Below are 18,560 nucleotides of genomic sequence, written 5' to 3'. Positions count from 1 at the left end.
TTCTTAAGCATAAGTGCTAGAGAGGTTTAGAAACCGCTGGGTAACTTGGGACATACCACTACAACTGGAACCAGATGATTCTCTCATTGATTCTCACCACTCTCTAGAGATGAAAGCCCAGATTCACAAACAAACTGCATAATTTTTAGGTGCCTAGAAAAATCACTAGAATCAAAAAGCCTGAGTTAGGTACCCAGGCTTCCTATACAACAAATAGGGAGAGAGAGGTGCCTAAGAATGGGATCTACAAAAGCTAGCCAGCAGCAGATGCCAATGAGAAGGTGTATCCGAAGCGCCACCCCTCTTTGGGACTTGAATGCCTAAATTCAGGCTGGAGGGAGGCACCCATCTCTGCTTGGGATCCACAGCTGTGAACCTTCTCCTGGAGTCAGGTGTCTACGATTTTTTGTTTTGCAAGAAACACCAGACAAGAAGGAGAAAGAGGTGATGGTGGCACCTCCCTAATAACTTTTAGCCCAGTGGTAAGAGCACTTGCCTGGGATATGGGAGACCTGGGTTCAGTTCTGAAATGTTTCTCTCAGTCTCTCTGGTTGAAGCTGTTCCACTTTGTATAAACACTTACATAGTCATTGAAGCAGCCAAAGCAGGGGCATTTGGGCATTCAGAGACCTTTCTACAGTTCTGACTGGATGTTCTCTGCCCTTTGCTGACTGGCTCCAACCCTCTCCCTCCCTCCCAGTCATTTCACACCTGCCCCTCTGACTTTCTTCTCCACTGCTCTGCCCCCCTCATCCCCTTCTATGTCCCCTTTCCCTTTTGCTCACCCCCTCCAAACTAAACTAAACTAAAAAAAAAATCAAAAAAATCATGGCACTAACATGCTGTTTGCTGCCATCCCATTGTTCACTCTGCTTTCATGCCTTTCCCCACCCTGTGTCTGTCTTGTCTGTTTTGATTATAAACTCTTTAGGGCAGGGAGTGTCTACTTCTCTGTGTTGGTATGGTGCCTAGCACAATGGGGCCTGTTCTTGGCTTGCCCTTACGCATTACCATCAGAAACATGATTAATAATAACAATTAACGTCTGGGATTGCCCAAATAAGAGACATTTACCAGCACATGGAGGGGAACCATCCATTCCCCCACCCTCAGCCCCCTCCCGTAATAAATTGAGGGCACCCCTGTGGTAATGGACAAAGTGGCAAGTTTAATCCTAAATCACTTATTCATATAACCTTATATCCAAACTAAAGTCTCCACCTGTTTCTTCAGCATTTTCTGGTAGATGTCCATCCATCAACTTACACTCAATATGGCAAAAACTGAGCTCTTAATCTTTCCACCCAAGCCCTCTCCCTTCCCCTACTTCAGTAATTATGCACACTGCCACCATCCTCCCTCACCATCCTCCTGCTAACTCAGGTGTATAAACTCAGCAGCTGTCTTTCTAGATTCATATGACTAAACCATGTATCAAACCTACTGCTCCCTCCTGTGCAGTGTCTCTAAGATCAGCACCTTTCCTCTCTGTCCACACCTAAAACATTAATTTAGGCCCTCATCTCACTCCAAGGTACTGTATCCTCCTCCTTTATGGCCTTGACAAATGCCATCTTAAATCCATTCAAAACTCTGCTACAAAGATCATTCCTGGCTCATCGCTCTAATCATGTCTCACACACACACACACACACACACACACACACACACACCCACCCCTTTGTGTCCCTCTGCTGACTCCCACTGAATCAAACAAAAATGACTTGCCTTCACTTTGAAGATCCTCATGGCTTGCCTCTGTTCTAACATCTCTTATAGGATATTGAGCATTTGACATCTCCCTCCATGCTGCCAGTGATGCCAGAATTCCCTCAAACACTTTTGTACTTTCTCCTGGACTGTCTCTTATGGGTGCTAGAAACTCTCTGTAAAAACCACAAAGTTACCTTATTGTCCTTCTTCAACTGCCCTCAAAACTCACCTCTGAAGTGATGCTTCAAAAAAAAATCTACAATGACTAGACAGCTGACATGTTGTGATCACTGCTTATTGTGCTAAACATAATAGTCTCATTGTTATCTTGTTCTCCTGTTAGTTTGTCTGTAGGCATCTACGGTCTCTCATCATATATACTTGGACCATGTTTTTTGCTATTAGTGTAGACAGCGCCTAGGTCAATAGTAATGCATTGGTGTCTTTGGGTGTATAATGGGGCGGTACCCACCTCTCATGAGCACCCCCTTCTGGTTGGGTGTGTCTGCAATTGTTTAGTTTATGGTGACCCCTGTCAGTGGTTTCTTGGGTGGTTTTTCAATGAGTCAGCACTCCAGCCAAGTCACACACACTGTATGTGGGACAGAACAAACCCCTTCCAGGGTATATAGTCTTTACCTTGTTCTGGCCCTAGTATGGTGCTGTACCCCCAGGGCTTCCTCCCTTCCACACAGTCTTCTTGTGGCCCTCCCTGGACTCAGTCCTTACTCAGTCCCAGCAGCCAGCCAGGAGCTCCTTCACAGCTCCCCTGGTCCCTGCCAGCAGACTGTCTTAGGCTCCTTTCTGGGACAGGGTGTGGCAGGACCCTGAGGCCTCCATCAGGGGGCCTCTGGGTCTAGTCCACACCATCACAGGATGTAACCATAATAATAATGTTTTTAAATAAATAGGAGAAGATGACATCAAGCAGTTATGTTCTTCTTATAACACTTCTTCAAGGTTGAAAAACTCAGCATCCCTGTCAGCCATGTTAGGGGGGCAGCTATCACCTCAAAAGATGGGAAGAGAGCACTCTCGTACTAATGGCAAGCAGCTTTTTGTGATTATTTTCAAAGAAATTATCTGAATCTGTATGGACCTGACCCTGGATGGCAAAGTTGTGACAGTTGCATTCTTAGGAGCCATAGCTGATCTGTTTATCCTTTGGGAAGGAGGCTGTTTTAAGGAACCAGTCTGTACATTTGCTTTTGTGATAGTCTTTGCTATGACTGAAGCCAAGTCTGGCAGGAAAGAGAGAGGTAGAATAGTATTGTCAACTCACAAAGGAGACCTAGCCAGTGCAGGATTTACTACCGCTTCCACAAACAAGTTTGGCAGAGCTACTGCAGGCAGCATAACAATTGTATCAGATTATTTATTATATCTGTTTCCCAAAGGCTTCAATCTCTCTGGTCACTCGATCACAGACCTAAGAGTGGCTATACTTCAACAAAAAAGCTTCAAAAACAGACTCCAACGAGAGACTGCTGAATTGGAATTAATTTGCAAACTGGATACAATTAACTTAGGCTTGAATAGAGACTGGGAATGGATGAGTCATTACACAAAGTAAAACTATTTCCCCATGGTATTTCTCCCTCCCACCCCACCCCCCACTGTTCCTCTGATATTCTTGTTAACTGCTGGAATTAGCCTACCTGCTTGTCACCATGAAAGGTTTTCCTCCTTCCCCCCCCTGCTGTTGGTGATGGCTTATCTTAAGTGATCACTCTCCTTACAGTGTGTATGATAAACCCATTGTTTCATGTTCTCTGTGTGTGTGTATATAAATCTCTCCTCTGTTTTTTCCACCAAATGCATCAGATGAAGTGAGCTGTAGCTCACGAAAGCTTATGCTCTAATAAATTTGTTAGTCTCTAAGGTGCCACAAGTACTCCTTTTCTTTTTGCGAATACAGACTAACACGGCTGCTACTCTGAAACCAAAGGCTTCCGTGAAGGATTGAGACCCCATTGGAGGGAGGGGTGGCTAGACAGGCTACACACATAATAAAAGAGTCTCTGTCCCGAACAGCTTACAGTCTATCAAGTGATAAAAGACAATGGGTGGATACAACAAAGAATACAAGCTGGAGGAAGGGAGGACAAGGTAGCAGTCTAAAGCGTATTTGAGACTCTCCTTTAGAAGTGTGGGGTTCTGAGGGGCAGTGGAGGCCCAGTAGCCATGACATACAGTGGCTATCCACAAAATAAATATTTCACTCACCTTTTTCCTCAGTTCATTGGCCTTCTGATTCACCTTGAATAACACTTTTCTTTCTTATCTCATTCAGTCATTGGGCTGTCAATGCTCTGTTATGACTTGTGATGTGGCAAGTCAAAGGATTCGGGAACAGAGATAGTCACGGTGGAACCAAGAGTCCTTAGTAGTAATTTTTTTTAAATTAAGGCCAAATTACAGTAAAACTTGGTAGCAAGTCTTAAGCACAATTCAACTGTTGTTTCTGCTTATTACTCACAGGAAGAACACCCAAAAGTTCCAATACTTGTGCATTCTACTTTTTAGAGAGACAGGGTGTCCAGTGGGCAGGATAGAGGATTGGAAGTCAGAAGATGTGTTTTTTTTCCTAGATCTTCCATGGGTTGTGTGACATTGGGTATACCATGAAACCTCCCTGTGTCTTGGTTTCCCCATCTGTAAAATAGGGCTAAAGATACCCACCTTTGGACTACACTTTGAGATCTATGGATTAAAAACATTATATTAATGCTAAGTACTATTCTTTGCTTTTTGCTTCACTGGGTAGAAAAAAATCATTTAAGGTATTTAAAAATAATTAAAAAAAGAAAAGAAGTACTTGTGGCACCTTAGAGACTAACAAATTTATTAGAGCATAAGCTTTCGTGAGCTACAGCTCACTTCATCGGATGCATTTGAGCTGTAGCTCACGAAAGCTTATGCTCTAATAAATTTGTTAGTCTCTAAGGTGCCACAAGTACTTCTTTTCTTTTTGCGAATACAGACTAACACGGCTGCTACTCTGAAACCTGTAAAAATAATTAGTTATTGAATAACTTTGTCAAGTAATAAAGGATACTGGGCAATGATTCAGAATCATATTCAGTCATTCAGAATATGTTGACACTCATGGCTGCATCTTTTATTTGTTTCTTTAAAACATAAGGAGTTTTGAAAGAACTATGGGATTTCCTTCCTCCTCTTGAATGAAGTTTGCCCTCATTTTGGAAATAAGTGTCAATAAATGGAAAAGTACCGCCAGCCACATGTATATTGAGGCGAGAATCCCTTAATTCTGCTAGTGCTTTACAAGAGCACACTTAGAAAGAAGCATGTTATCTGCTGAAATTGCAGGTCTTAGTCTGCTTTCAAACTTTTCTCAAACAGAATTTCTCTTCCTTCTTCAAGACTATGGGCCTGATCTGGCAATGGGAGTTTTGCCTGCATAAAGACTGCAGGATCAGACTGTATACCCTTATGTGAAGGTTATTCTTTAATATATTTATCTCTAGTTATTTGAACAATAAGATTAAACCTGTAGAACTAATCTTGAGATACAAAAGGAACTTTTGTTGTTGACATATTTACTAGGTGAGTGTGGGTGATTTTGCACATTCGTAAGAGATAGTGGCCAATGATTATTTAATCATTCTCTTTTTCTGTTATCCATCTGCAGTCCTATATCACTTGTTATATATTTGAAAATTATTTTCTCTAACACTAAAAGTAACTGAAGCTGTAAGGCTTAATTTTTCAGAGGTACCCTCAGATATTACTCCCACATTTTTGTGTCCACAAATATTTGCAGGCACAAAAAATTACAGATGTATTTTATAGCACTAAGATGTCTAAGTATCTGAAAATGAGGTGCTTACATATCTAAGAGCTGTAAAATAGGTCTATAATTATTCATCACCACAACAACATGCAGGTACAAAGTCAGACTAAATTTGAGGCCTTTTTGAAAGTCATGACCTTAATATACAAGCAAAGTCATATATTCCAAGCATATTTTTAAAAGCAAATATTTTCAGAACTAATGCAAATGTTTTTGTGGGGGCGGGGGAACTAGGGTCATTGTTTTATAACATACTGTTTGTGGATGCATATTTCATTCCACGTTACTTTATCTTTGTTCATTCATAAACAAGCAAGTTACTTTAAGAAAGTATATAATGAATATGACATTTAGGATATCTCAGCCTACACATTTTTCTTTGTTTTTTAACATACCATATGTTTCTCTCAGTGTACGCACCTTATGCTTTCATATCAGGCTAAGCATCTCTGAAAGGTTTTGCTAAGCAGCTCTGACATCTTTTTCCCCCCCTCTAAGCTGCTGTGCAACATGAGCTGTAAATTTTGGTTGGATCCATAATAGACCTCCAAGAGAGTTTGTTACAGAGAAAACTGCTACCTCTACATCAAAAAGTCTATTGCTTTCTTGGAAAACAGCCCTATCAAAAAATTGTCTGAGACAACTAGAAACAACTTCTTTTGAAGAGAAGTAAGCTTCCTACATATATTGCTTTAATGCAATCCCGTTTAGATATATAAAAAAAGTCTTTTTTATGCAGGAAGACAGAGAGAAGTACTTTTCTTGTAATTTCAAAGCCTGGATTTTCTGGACAATATATTCTTTTGCTCTCCTTCCTTGAATTCCTTTCCAGAATGTCACTCCTACTACAATTTCTCAACACAAAAGTCAATTACTTTTATTTTTATAACTTTTCAGTGGCTCCAAAAGGCGCGCACAATGTTCTCCTACAGCGATGGGTTGTTTTTAAGATTTGTGCACAGTCATTTATCCTAAGAGACAAAAGGGAATACATGGTATGTTTATATCATGCCATCCATTCTGAAGGATCCCTTGTCACTTTACAAATGATGGCCCAGATCTTGCGAACATAGAGGGATGTGCATAACTTCCCTCTTGCGAGTTTAGATTTTAAAGACCTGTTGGGTTAATACTCATGCGAGGAAAGTGATACACATGCTTAAGTGTTTTTGCAAGCTTATGTGAGGTCATAGGCCACTAACAAGGCCTATGAGGCAAAAAGACATCCTTTAAAAAGTGGAAGATAAATCCTAATGAGGAAAATAGAAAAGAGCATAAACTCTGGCAAATGAAGTGTAAAAATATAATTAGAAAGACAAAAAAAGAATTTGAAGAAGAACAGCTAGCCAAAGACTCCAAAAGTAACAACATTTTTTTTTAATTCATCAGAAGCAGAAAGCCTGCTAAACAACCAGTGGGGCCACTGGATGATCGAGACGCTAAAGGAGCACTCAAAGACTATAAGGCCATTGCGGAGAAACTAAATTAATTCTTTGCATCGGTCTTCACTGTTGAGGATGTGAGGGAGATTCCCAAACCTGAGCCATTCTTTCTGAGTGACAGATCTGAGGAACTGTCCCAAATTGAGGTGTCATTAGAGGAGGTTTTGGAACAAATTGATAAACTAAATAATAATAAGTCTCCAGGACCTGATGGTATTCACCCAAGAGTTCTGAAGGAACTCAAATGTGAAATTGCATGACTACTAACTGTGATATGTAACCTATCATTTAAATCAGCTTCTGTACCAAATGACTGGAGGATAGTTAATGTGATGCCAATTTTTAAAAAGGGCTCCAAAGGTGACCCTGGCAACTGCAGGCCAATAAGCCTCACTTAGTATTGGGCAAACTGGTTGAAACTATCATAAAGAACAAAATTGTCAGACACATAGATGAACATAATTTGTTGGGAAATAGCCAACATGGTTTTTGTAAAGGAAAATCATACCTCATCAATTTACTAGAATTCTTTGAGGGAGTCAACAAGCATGCGGGACAAAGGAGATCCAGTGGATATAGCGTATTTAGATTTTCAGAAGGCCTTTGACAAGGTCCCTCACCAAAGGCTCTTAAGCAAAATAAGCAGTCAAGGGATAAGAGGGAAGGTTCTCTCATAGATTGGTAACTGGTTAAAAGATAGGAAACAAAGGGTAGGAATAAATGGTTAGTTTTCAGAATGGAGAGAGGAAAATAGTGGTGTCCCCCAGGGATCTGTACTGGGCCCAGTCCTATTTAACATATTCATAAATGTTGACTATTTAACATATTCCTATTTAACATATTCTTATTCCAGTCCTATTTAACATATTCATAAATGTTCCAAATATTCATCTGGAAAAAGAGGTAAACAGTGAGGTGGAAAAATTTGCAGATGATACAAAACTACTCAAGATAGTTAAGTCCCAGGCAGACTGTGAAGAGCTGTCAACCTCTGGAACTCCACTGTCAACCTCTGGAACTCCTTGCCAGAGGGTGCTGTTAAGGCCATTACTATAACGGGGTTCAAAAGAGAGCTAGATAGATTCATGGAAGATAGGTCCCTCAATGGCTATTAGCCAGGATGGGCAGGAATGGTGTCCTAGTCTCCATTTGCCAGAAGCTGGGATTGGGTGACAGGGCATGGATCACTTGATAATAACCTGTCTGTTCATTCCCTCTGGGGCACCTGCAATTGGCCACTGTCAGAGGACAGGATACTGGGCTTGATGGACCTTTGGTCTGACCCAGTATGGCCGTTCTTATGTGTGTGTGGAACTCCATTAATGGAGTGATGTGCCTGCAGTATTGGGTCTCCTATAGATAAATTAAAAAAAATCACTGAAATGAAGCTAGTTCAGGGTCTGAGGATGGCAACCGAGACACTGAACACTCCACAGTGCCAAAGAAGGAAATAGCACATTTAAAACAAATCACATATTTGAGGCAACACATTTTCAATCCTTTACACCTGGTGGAATTCTGCACCACTGCGCAATGCAGATTTTTGCAGAAATTAATCTTGTGCGCACAGGATTTCCTTTCTCCCATAGAAATGGGCTGGAGTGCTGCTGGCCACCACTAGGGGCTGCTGGACCTGGCAGAGCCAGTATCTGAGCAAAGGGGAGCTACGCAGCTGGGCCGGGGGTGGGGGGAAAGGGTGCGGGTGTCTGGGCGGGAAAGGGTGTGGGTATATGGGCAAGGGGGGCCCGCAGCTGGGCTTTGCAGGGAAGGAGGTTTGGATGTATTGGTTGTGGGGGGGCACTGTGGCTGGGCTCGGGGTGAGGGAAGGGTTGTGGGTGTCTGGCTCCCAGGCTGGGCTCAGGGGCTGGAGGGAAAGGGCCAGAGAAACAGGAACTGGGTTGTCATAGGGGTTTCTTTAGCTCTGTATTCCTGGGAGAATTTGCATGTCTCTGTATTGTTACAGACATAGTTGCTGATAGGTATTTTGAAATAAATGATCAAAATAATTGAAACTGGCATGATTATGTAGGGTTATTTTGACAAATAAAATTTGCAGAATTTTAAAATATTGTGTGCAGAATTTTTATTTTTTGGCGCAGAATGCCCCCAAGAGCAGCAAGTGTTCTGAAAACTTGACTTCCATATCATTTGAACGTTTTACACCATGTTTAATGTTATTTCTGGAGATTACATTATTTCCTTGTGCATTAGCACCACGAGCTCAATTCTGAAAAACTCCCATTGATTTAAGTGGAAGAAGGAACAGGCTGTGTGTGAATTATTGCTGTTTTTCCATAAATAGGGACTTTCTGATCTGTTATAAGGTGTTTCAACATTTTAGCTGTTTGGAGGGTGTTTATTTTTATTGCTACCTGCATCAGTCAAGTCATCTCCATGGAAATAGAGTCATAGCGTGTAAGGCCAGAAGACCACCGAGTCATCCAGTCAGATCCCATGTACATCTCAGGCCACCATCTGCACTGCACAGTAAACCTTACATCCAAAATTAGACTGAAGTATTACAGTACACAGGAGACTAGACTATTAGGTGCACAGGAGAGAACAGGAAGGACTGAGGTGCACCAGTGTCAAAGGCCCCCCCATTGGCAAGGAAATGATTGTGAAATATAACCAGATAATCCCAGCAAGTGACCTGCACCCACATACTGCAGATGAAGATGAAAAAAACCCCAAGGTCATTGTCATGCATGCTGATGTGGGAGAAAATTCCTTCCTGACCCCACATATGGTAATCAGTTAGACTTTGAGCATGTGAGCAAGAACCAGCCAATGAAGCACCTGAGAGATTATTTCCTACTGCAAAGAAAAGAAATGTTACAACAAACGTAATTATAGTATATACTCGTTCATAAGCTGCATTTTTTTTAGTAAAAAAGGGAAAATTCAGAGAAGGGGGTCGTCTTATCAACAGGTATAGAAATGGAGGGGTGGGACACAGATTCTCCCCCCAACAGAGGGAGCAAGGAGAAGCAGCACAGCCAGCAGGGAAGAGGAGGGGCCAGAGTCTCTCTGCTTCTGGCCGTGCTGCCCGGCCCGCTGGAGCAGCCTGCAGCGAGGCCAGAGCATCCTCCCCTGGCCCTCCCCAGATAAGGTGGGAATTATAAGGTCAGTTTACAAATGGGTCATAAAATTTTTCCATTTTTACTTATCCATTTTGGGGGGGGTCGGCTTATAAACGAACCGGTTTATGATTGAGTATATATGGTAATCTTTGGATTTAGCCTCCCTTAAGATGAGCATATAAACAAAAAGTTTATTTACATTTGATTCAATTCATGTGAGATAAAAGAAGTAGTTTATTTTTTCCTCTAAGTGAGGTTGGGGGGTGATAGAAAATGTGTTAAGATGTTAAAAATAGTTGGAGATCCTAAATGAAAGTTTAATGGAAAACACATCCTGACTTAAAAATGACAAGCCAGTAGATTTTAAACCCAAATATTTCAAAATCTCTTTGCCCTGGCTGCCAAAATCACCTCAGGATTCTGTGTTCCCTTTGCAATAACTGATGTCATCATATTAGAGAACTTGGATTCTCAACTCTGATTTGACTCTGGCAGAGGAAAGCAGAACCTTGAACTCGGGTCTTGGAAGGTAAGTGAAGATGGCTGATGGATTTTCAACTATGTATTTTCAAAATGTATTGGTAATCTTTAAGTCAACATGTATGTTACGTTAGGGCCTGACAGAGGCATTCAGGCACTGGGAGTGCAGAGCCGAACGGCAGCTCTAGGAGGGAGAGAGGAATTCTGCCTGTGGATGATACAGCCTGATCCCGACCCTGTACACCTGCCCTGCTCTGTTGGCCAATATGCATGAGAAGAGTATAGCTCTTTCTCTTCCTCTGCCCCCCTCTCTTGGGGTGCATAGTGACTGTGGGTGCACCGACGGTGCAGTGCCTAGACACAGGGACTTCCATTGTTTCTATTTCTGAGATGGGGAGCACAATGGGCAGCAGAAGTCTGGTTGTGCCATCCTCACATGTGCATTCACACAAGGGCTAATTATGGTTTTTGCTACTGTGACCCCACTGGTTAGTGTGTGTCACTTGTCCCACTCTGTATCTGATCCACAGAGGATGTGAATCTGCTACAGCCCCAAGCCATGGAGCTTGGCTCTTTAGCGCAAGCTGTAAAGACTCGTGCTTTTAGCCCTGGAGGTCCCCAGGGCCAGCCAAGACGACAGCAATCACACTATTTTAAAACATTTCCTGTTCAATTTAAAGGCACACAGCCACCAAGCCATCCCCAACTATTTCCAAAGGCCTTTCTAGTAGCCTTGACTGCTGGTTGTATTTGGGTGTGGAGTCAGCATGCCACCAACCTTACCAAACACTTTAATACCAGTTCTCCAGGTAACTGGAAAAATCTAGAGATTAAATTGAATGGAAGAGACCAAGTTGCTGTTGCGAACACTGAACATAGCAATCTTACTCTCTCCAAACCGCTGTACACGAAATGTGAACTGCGCCTCATCATAATAATGGTGCAATTTGTTTCCCTTTCAGCATAATTAGACCAGCACTCTTTTCCAGCCCAGCAGTGTCTCATCTTTTGAAAGGTCTAATAAACTTGAGGGATAGAAGTGGCCTGTTGCCAGAACTAGCAGAGGTTTGGATGCAATGCAATGTCAAGTGGGAAAGAGCAGAGCTGATGGCCCTGCATACCTGGGAACAGATTGTGTCCATCTAGCCACACATTCCTTTGAAGAGCTATGTTCTGGAGGGTTTTGATAGCAGCTCTTTGAGTTGTCTCTGCCACTGGCTAAGGAGAATGATGAATTTGCACGTACTCCTAGGTTGGTGAGAGTAGAGGGCAGGCCTTTTTTACAGTATAAAATAACTGAAGACTATGTCATCAGTTTGCAGTACTGGTCAGCACACTGCTCCACCAATTAATTTGTTTTCATTCGTTATCACAGGGGCCAGAGCTCAGCCATGCCTTATAAGCTGTGAACAGCATTGGTGGCTGATGCACTAGTGCACCGCCCCAGAAGCTTCTCAGGGCATTAGGGGAGCACACCTGCTGCTATACCTCTTCAGTGGGTGCTGCATAATGTCCCTTCCAAACCCAGCCACCACTGGGTATTTAGTGAGGATGGGCACAGCCTGCATATGTTACTGAAGACGACATATCCACAAGCAAATGTTGCCAACCCAGTGTCACATGATAAGCAATACCAGGACAAACAGTGCCATGATCAGATTTCTAAGCAGAAAGGTCCACAATGAGACACTCTGGACCTCAAGTCAATATAGAGCAGTCTGTTCCATATTTAAACTAACATTGTCCCTAGTTAGCTCATGCTAAAATGTCAGAAGCCATTTCAATTCTATTTATTCCCTTCCCCACAGCTATTCAGTGAATACATAGAAAATAGCATGACGGCTTCTTTTATATGCTTAGTCAGTTTCATACAGTTATGAAATGATCCAGGGTTCTTGTATGAGTATTTCATATCTTATACTAAATACGTCTGTAACCCTAGCCCAGCTATTCCAGTCTTGTTTACAGTGAGCAAGCAATGATAAAACCTTTCAAAGGAGTTTATGGGAGACCATGAATAAATATTGTGCTGAGCATGCTAGACAATTAGTAAACTCCTTCAATATCCCGATTAAAAAGAAGGATGAGTCTTCCAGAGGTCTGAGTCATCCATACCCTGAAAGGCTTGTTTGCACCTGCAGAATGTTACTTTTGGAATCACTATCCTGCAGCTCCAACAGCTCTTTTCCTGTTAAATGAACGTGATTAACTTGAATTTTTTTGTATTGGCTGATTTTTTAACGGGTGCTCTGACAGATGCTTTTCAACTATATGACTTTTTTTTAAAAAAAGCCAGTAAAAATATTTGATAAGGGGTTTTCTGTTTCTATGCTAATATCTATAAAGGCCTTCTCAGCAAGGGAGAGAGGACAGGTCTGAGAGCAGCATTGCTAAATGTGTCTGTCCCCACCCCCACTCCTAACCACACACTCAAGCTTGCTTGCCAGCCTCCTAAACAACAATGAGGTAAGGTTTCCCAACTTCAGGAACTGCAGAACAGCTCCAGGGAGCCTCCACACCTCCAGCTTCCCCACTAGGTTCCCATTGCTTCCTGGCACACTACCAGAGTCTGGGGAGTGAGGAATCTGGTAGGTATACCCTCCCCCCACCCTTAGCTTTCATCTCTCCCCAGCTTGGTGCAGGAGTCTGGAGAGGGAAGATAGGGACCACCATGGCCATCCTCCCAGCTGCTCTTGCTTCCTGGCTCAGTGCAGGGGTCCTGGGAAAAGGAGACACCATCCTGGCTCCAAATGGAGAAACAGCAGCAGCTCTGTTACTGAATTACGTGCACTTGAGCTCCCCCAACATCCCCAGTGCTGCCTGAGAATGTGGTCAGTAGAATAGCATGTGACATAGGAAGTACAAAGGCCCATCAGCAAAACCATAAAACTGGGCTGTACACAAAGGGCTGTCAAATACACAAAGTAAACACGCTAGGTCAGATTCTTAGCTGGTATAAATTGGCACAGCTCCCTGGAAGTCAACAGAACTACACTGATTTACAACAGCTGAAGATTGGAACCAATGAAAACAATTTAACTTCTTTCATTTACAGTCCTTTAAGTTGCAAACTAGTAAGCATAACATTTTCAGAAAGAGATGTGATTTTCAGTGTCAATGTCCTATAACTAAAGAGCAACCAGTAAAGTTTTCTGCAAGTTTTCCAGTAAGATTATTTATCATTTTACTGCAACGGCAATGAAATGTTACATCATTGTCATGAGCAAACCCTGGTTTTCAGATAAAAAGAGGAGTTAAATCTAACCAGATTGAATGGCTCTATGTCACGTCAGGCAACAATTTTTCATGTATTCTAAAATATGCTTACAAAAGAATGTTAAAAATGTCTGTTGGTTGTGGGGGTTTTTTGTTTTGTTTTAATACAGAATCCTTATTCATTCTAAACCTAGGAGAAATCAGCTCTTTAGTAGATTTGGACCACAGTACTACATCTGATTTGGCCACATATACCTGAACATTGGCCAATAGGTGAGTTGGGTCTCAGGTCTTTCTATACTGGGCCAAACAACACCACAAACTCCAAATAGCACTGAACTGGAGAAGTTCACATTCAGATATAGACTTGGACCTATCTCTGTACTTCAACAAATCTGGTTGTGAAAATCTCTAGCTACCTTTTTAGAGTCAATATCAAAAATATTGCTAATCTTTAAAATACACAAATTCAAAATGTGCAACAATTCCATTAGACCTCCTGTTACCTTACCAGAGAAATCTCAATGAGAAATCAGACTGTGGCCAGTAGGGTATTCAGGGTCATGTTTTCATCTTGCTCTGGTAGAAGGGATGATTTTGAAAAATTCTAACATACTGCACAGTACCCTAACCCCCCTTGGACTTTCTTTTAAATAGGTTTGTGGATCAGAGCTTGGCTCTTCCATAGGGTTGCCAGTTTTGGTAGGACATATTCCTGGAGATTTAATCATGACATAATCTTTAATTAAAGATCTTTAATTCCTGGAGACTCCAGGCCAATATTGGAGGGTTGGCAACTCTACTCTTCCAGTACCCTGGCCATTACAAAAAGCTTCACTATTTCTTATTAAGAGTCCATTCCTGCAATTGCCTCTGTGTGGATGGACTCCTGGGCTTGTTGCAGGATCAGGGCCTAACAGTCAGATCCTCAAAGGTATTTCACTGGAGTTCGGCACCTAAAATACAGTTGAGGACCTGGGCCTAAGTCAGTATCAGTGACCACAAGGAAAACGAGTGTTTGGAACTAGAAAAGAAATACCACTTCACTGGGTAACTTTTCATTAGCACAGATGGGATGCTGCTGCAGACTGAACTTGCAGACTATCTCGCATGGCTTCCATTAAGTCAAAGAGATATGATCAGCTCAAATGATTTTGAAACATTACTTTGCTGATATCATTCCCTCTTTCCCTTTGAGAAATAGTAGAGGTTTAATTTCTCATTTTTTGTTGCAACATTTAATTTCTATTAAACTGCATCTGCATGTATACAATGCTTCTGCTTTGGCAAACAGATTAGTAAACTGTACAAAGGAACAAATGTAAGGAATGTGTTACTGCTAGAAGTCATCTTCATTGTTTCAAAGAGAAGTATACCTTTCAAGACCATAAAAAACCCCCTCTCTGAATTCAAATGAGCTTAGACAACTATATAAAAGTATCAGAAGTCTTACCAGGCACTTTTGAAGGACATGATTTTTTCCCCAAGTCTCTGTCTTTACTTCTGGATTCAGGAGATTTAGTGACTTTTTCCTGCTTCTCCACGTTCACGTTACTGTTTGCATTAGTTACATTTTGCAAAACAGGCTTCCTAGGCAATGGAGGTTTTGTGCTAAGCTGTTCCGAGGGCTTTGTTTTAGATTTTATGTTGTCATTCACAGAGCCATTGATATTTACATCAGCAGTTTTTTTGATCTGTGCCTTTTCACCTTTTAGAAGTGATGCCAATCCCTCTTTTTCTAAATTAATCTCTGCACTGTATCTTTTAAACCCCTTCGATTCTGGTGAAGAGCTGTCTCTATATTTCAAGGACAGTGAAGTGGATCTAAGTTTTACTTGAAAAGGAGTTTTATCTTCACTGCGTGGTTGGCACTGGGATACCACTGGAATTGCATCAATGGCCTGAGAAACACAGCCAGCCACCATTTTGTCTGCTGCTTTGTCCGTGACCTCAGAGTCAGAATCTGCCAGTGACACTTGCTTTTTAATGCAATTTTTTTCCTCCTGCAGATCCGCGCCCAACTGCACATCCTCTTTCAACTTCTCATTTCTTGAAGAGAGCTTGGTTTTTGACGGGGGTAATTTGGCGCTTAATGGACTTTCACATTCTGAGTTTTCTTTCAGGTGGAGGCTGCCAGCTCTTGGTCTCTCCCATGCTGATGACACTGAAAATTTTCTCAGGGTACTGAGTTCATTGGCAGCTTTCTCTGTTTTTTCCCCCCAAATTGCCTCCCTGTGTCCCAGGGACTGATTGTTTTCCTTGTCAGATGCAGCTAGTTCTTGAGTGGGCGCAGTTTGCTCCAGAGACCAGGAAGCAGATGACCCCAGCTGCAATGACAAAACAGGCTGTAGGATGTCAGAAGAAACACAGGGTGAGTCTGTGAGCTGAGAAGACCCTTCAGGTAACTGCTTGCTGCAAGCTGGCAATGCAGCAGACTCCTCCTTTGTTTCCTTATTACAGGAAATTTCCATGGGTATCTGACCATCCTTCTGTACATTTTTTTCTGGCCCTCCCAAACAAGAAAAACTGCCAGTACTGGTTGAAGTATCCTCTTCAGACAGCAGATTATTCACTGAAGACCCATTAAAAAACTGTTTATTTTCTTGATTTAAAGTATTAACTGACACATCACACACATTCCTGGTGGACTCACTCAGTGTTCCCGAGGGCTCTTTTTCCCTTTGTGTTTCTCTATCCGGAGGGGGATACAGGGTGATTACTTTTTCTTTAGGCTCTAAAGGAGAAGGATAATCTGACTCAGAATGTGTTAATTCCAGCATAGTTTGGCAGCCCTCAGGATTATTCTCGTGTAATGAGGCTTCCTGTACAATGGCAGACTCAAAAGTGAACTGCCGTGTGGGAGGCCTTTCGTCTCTGTGTCTCAAGCCATGGGGAAAGTCTTTAGGCATTTCAGGTCTCTGCCAGGAGGCCACATCACTTGTCACAGCTGTGCTGTGTGTCAGCTTCTGGTGGCTGGTGGTGAAGACTTCATATGTCAAGTCTGTCAGCATCTCTCTTCCATCGTGCTCCTCTTCTTCTGGGGTGCAGCTCAAGTCATTCAGAGACTCTGATTGGGTCCGCTATAAAGAGCAAACAAGTATTAAGATTTTATTATTTCTTTATAACTTCACACACTTTTATTTATTGTTTAGACTGTGGCAGAGCCCACAGTCTGGCAACTGCTTTCCAAAGATAGAGGAAGACAGTCCCTGTCTTGAACACACATAGCTAATTAGTTTATATTTAAGTACTATATGCTGATTTCATCGTATTATGCTTGGCAAGCTGTATTATGTATATGTATAATAATTTTCTAACCAAACTATCAAGAAATCAAATGAAGATGTCATTTCCTGCCCCTACATAATTAACCTCTGATGCCTTTGTATCTGTAGCCAATATCCAGCAAAGCTGAAGCTGTAGGACTCTGGGGATAAGTTTTTGGGGCTGGATTCACCAGTGCAATTTGGCTACATTGTGGTGCTCCAGTGGCAAAAAGCAACTCCATCATGCTATTACACATCACACAAACCCTTCTTTGTAAGGCCTGACCTTGGAGTAGCAAGTCTATGCAAAGGGAATAGCAGAATAAAAGTATTAAATACGATAACGTACAGCAGATGGTCTTCTTATCTTTAGTCAAATTGTGACACACCCTTCCAATCTTTTGTAGCTTTTGTTTTCTTTTAAGAGTTAAAAATATTTCACAAAAGCTTATAAAGGATCTATTTATTTGGGAGGTCTTTTGATAACACATCAGGTAAGCTTTTGTAAATATGTACTTAGAACTGGCTGAATATACAGGATTATTTCAAAGCATTTTATTAACCTGTGGAATATGCATTTTCATACAGTGCCTTTGTTATCTTACTGAACCATTATAGTCTATTGTGTAAATCCATATTTTAGATGTAGGTACTAATTTGAGGACTACAAAGCTTGCATTCTAAAGTGACTTACGTCTCATTCTACTCCCAGTTTTGGGAACAACAAAGTTACCATGCTAGTTCAGTATAAAATGTAGACTATGCCAAATAAAGGTCCAGGAATATAAAAACAGGATGTAGATTAGGACAGAAGTACTCAGACAAAATTGTATGAGGAAAAAATTAGTGGTAAGATCTATTAGACAGTGCAAAAGCTTTCCAAGGGAAATCAGGGAGGCTCTATCACTGGTTATTTAAGACAGGACTGGACAAAGCAATAGTGACTATACTTTGGCAACACTCCTGCACTGGCAGAAAGGAATGGATTAGATAGCCTTTTCCATGGCTGCTTTTCATGCTTCTCTGATACAGCCTGCATTGTCATTATGCATAGCTCAAGATTGCTTTCCCAAGCACAAAAGTTGCTTACTGGTTTTGAAAAAACAACAAATCCTCTTGACATCATAATTGGGGGAAAATGATATTAATGTCTTTATGTCTTAAAGAAGGTTCAAAATATCCAGACACACTAATGCAAATAATGTATTAAGAGCCTGTACAATTTTAATTAAAAAAAATCAAGATTTGAGACAGAGTCAGAAAAATGTGTTCTCAAATGGCTGTCTTTTTTACTCAGAAAAACTTCACTGGGGTACAAAAAATGTTTTTTTGCGAGGGCATATTTTTTGCTCAATTTTCCACCTTTGCTGGTGAAGCCACATAAGGTTAAGTGATTGGATAGCCCCACATAAAGGGGATTGGAATGCACAATGTTCCCAGGAACTAGAATTTGGCTCCCACTCATAGGCCATGTGATCTCTTATTTATGTGCCTTTCTAAAGGTAAAAATGTCCCAGTTGCCTCGGGGATTTTTTTTAAAGCC

General features: G+C 41.6%; 1 protein-coding gene across 6 annotated transcripts in view; it reads right to left on the bottom strand.

The window, feature by feature from the left end:
* The window catches only part of CRACDL (CRACD like), a 107,561-nt gene that overhangs the window by 8,215 nt on the left and 80,786 nt on the right, over positions 1–18,560 (bottom strand). For 3 of the 6 annotated variants that reach the window (XM_043518845.1, XM_043518812.1, XM_043518957.1), the window contains one exon: positions 15,200–16,831. In XM_043518845.1, coding sequence (XP_043374780.1) covers positions 15,200–16,831 — 1,632 coding nt within the window. Of the gene's footprint in view, positions 1–1,787; positions 1,887–15,199; positions 16,832–18,560 lie in introns of those variants that run through there. The other 3 variants (XM_038388140.2, XM_038388139.2, XM_043518994.1) reach the window with 2 other exon arrangements.

This window comes from Dermochelys coriacea, chromosome 1 (genome assembly GCF_009764565.3).
Source record: "Dermochelys coriacea isolate rDerCor1 chromosome 1, rDerCor1.pri.v4, whole genome shotgun sequence".
Classification (NCBI taxonomy): Eukaryota; Metazoa; Chordata; order Testudines; family Dermochelyidae; genus Dermochelys; species Dermochelys coriacea.
The sequence above is the reverse complement of the archived record's forward strand: the minus strand, read 5'-3'. Positions and strand labels throughout refer to the sequence as shown.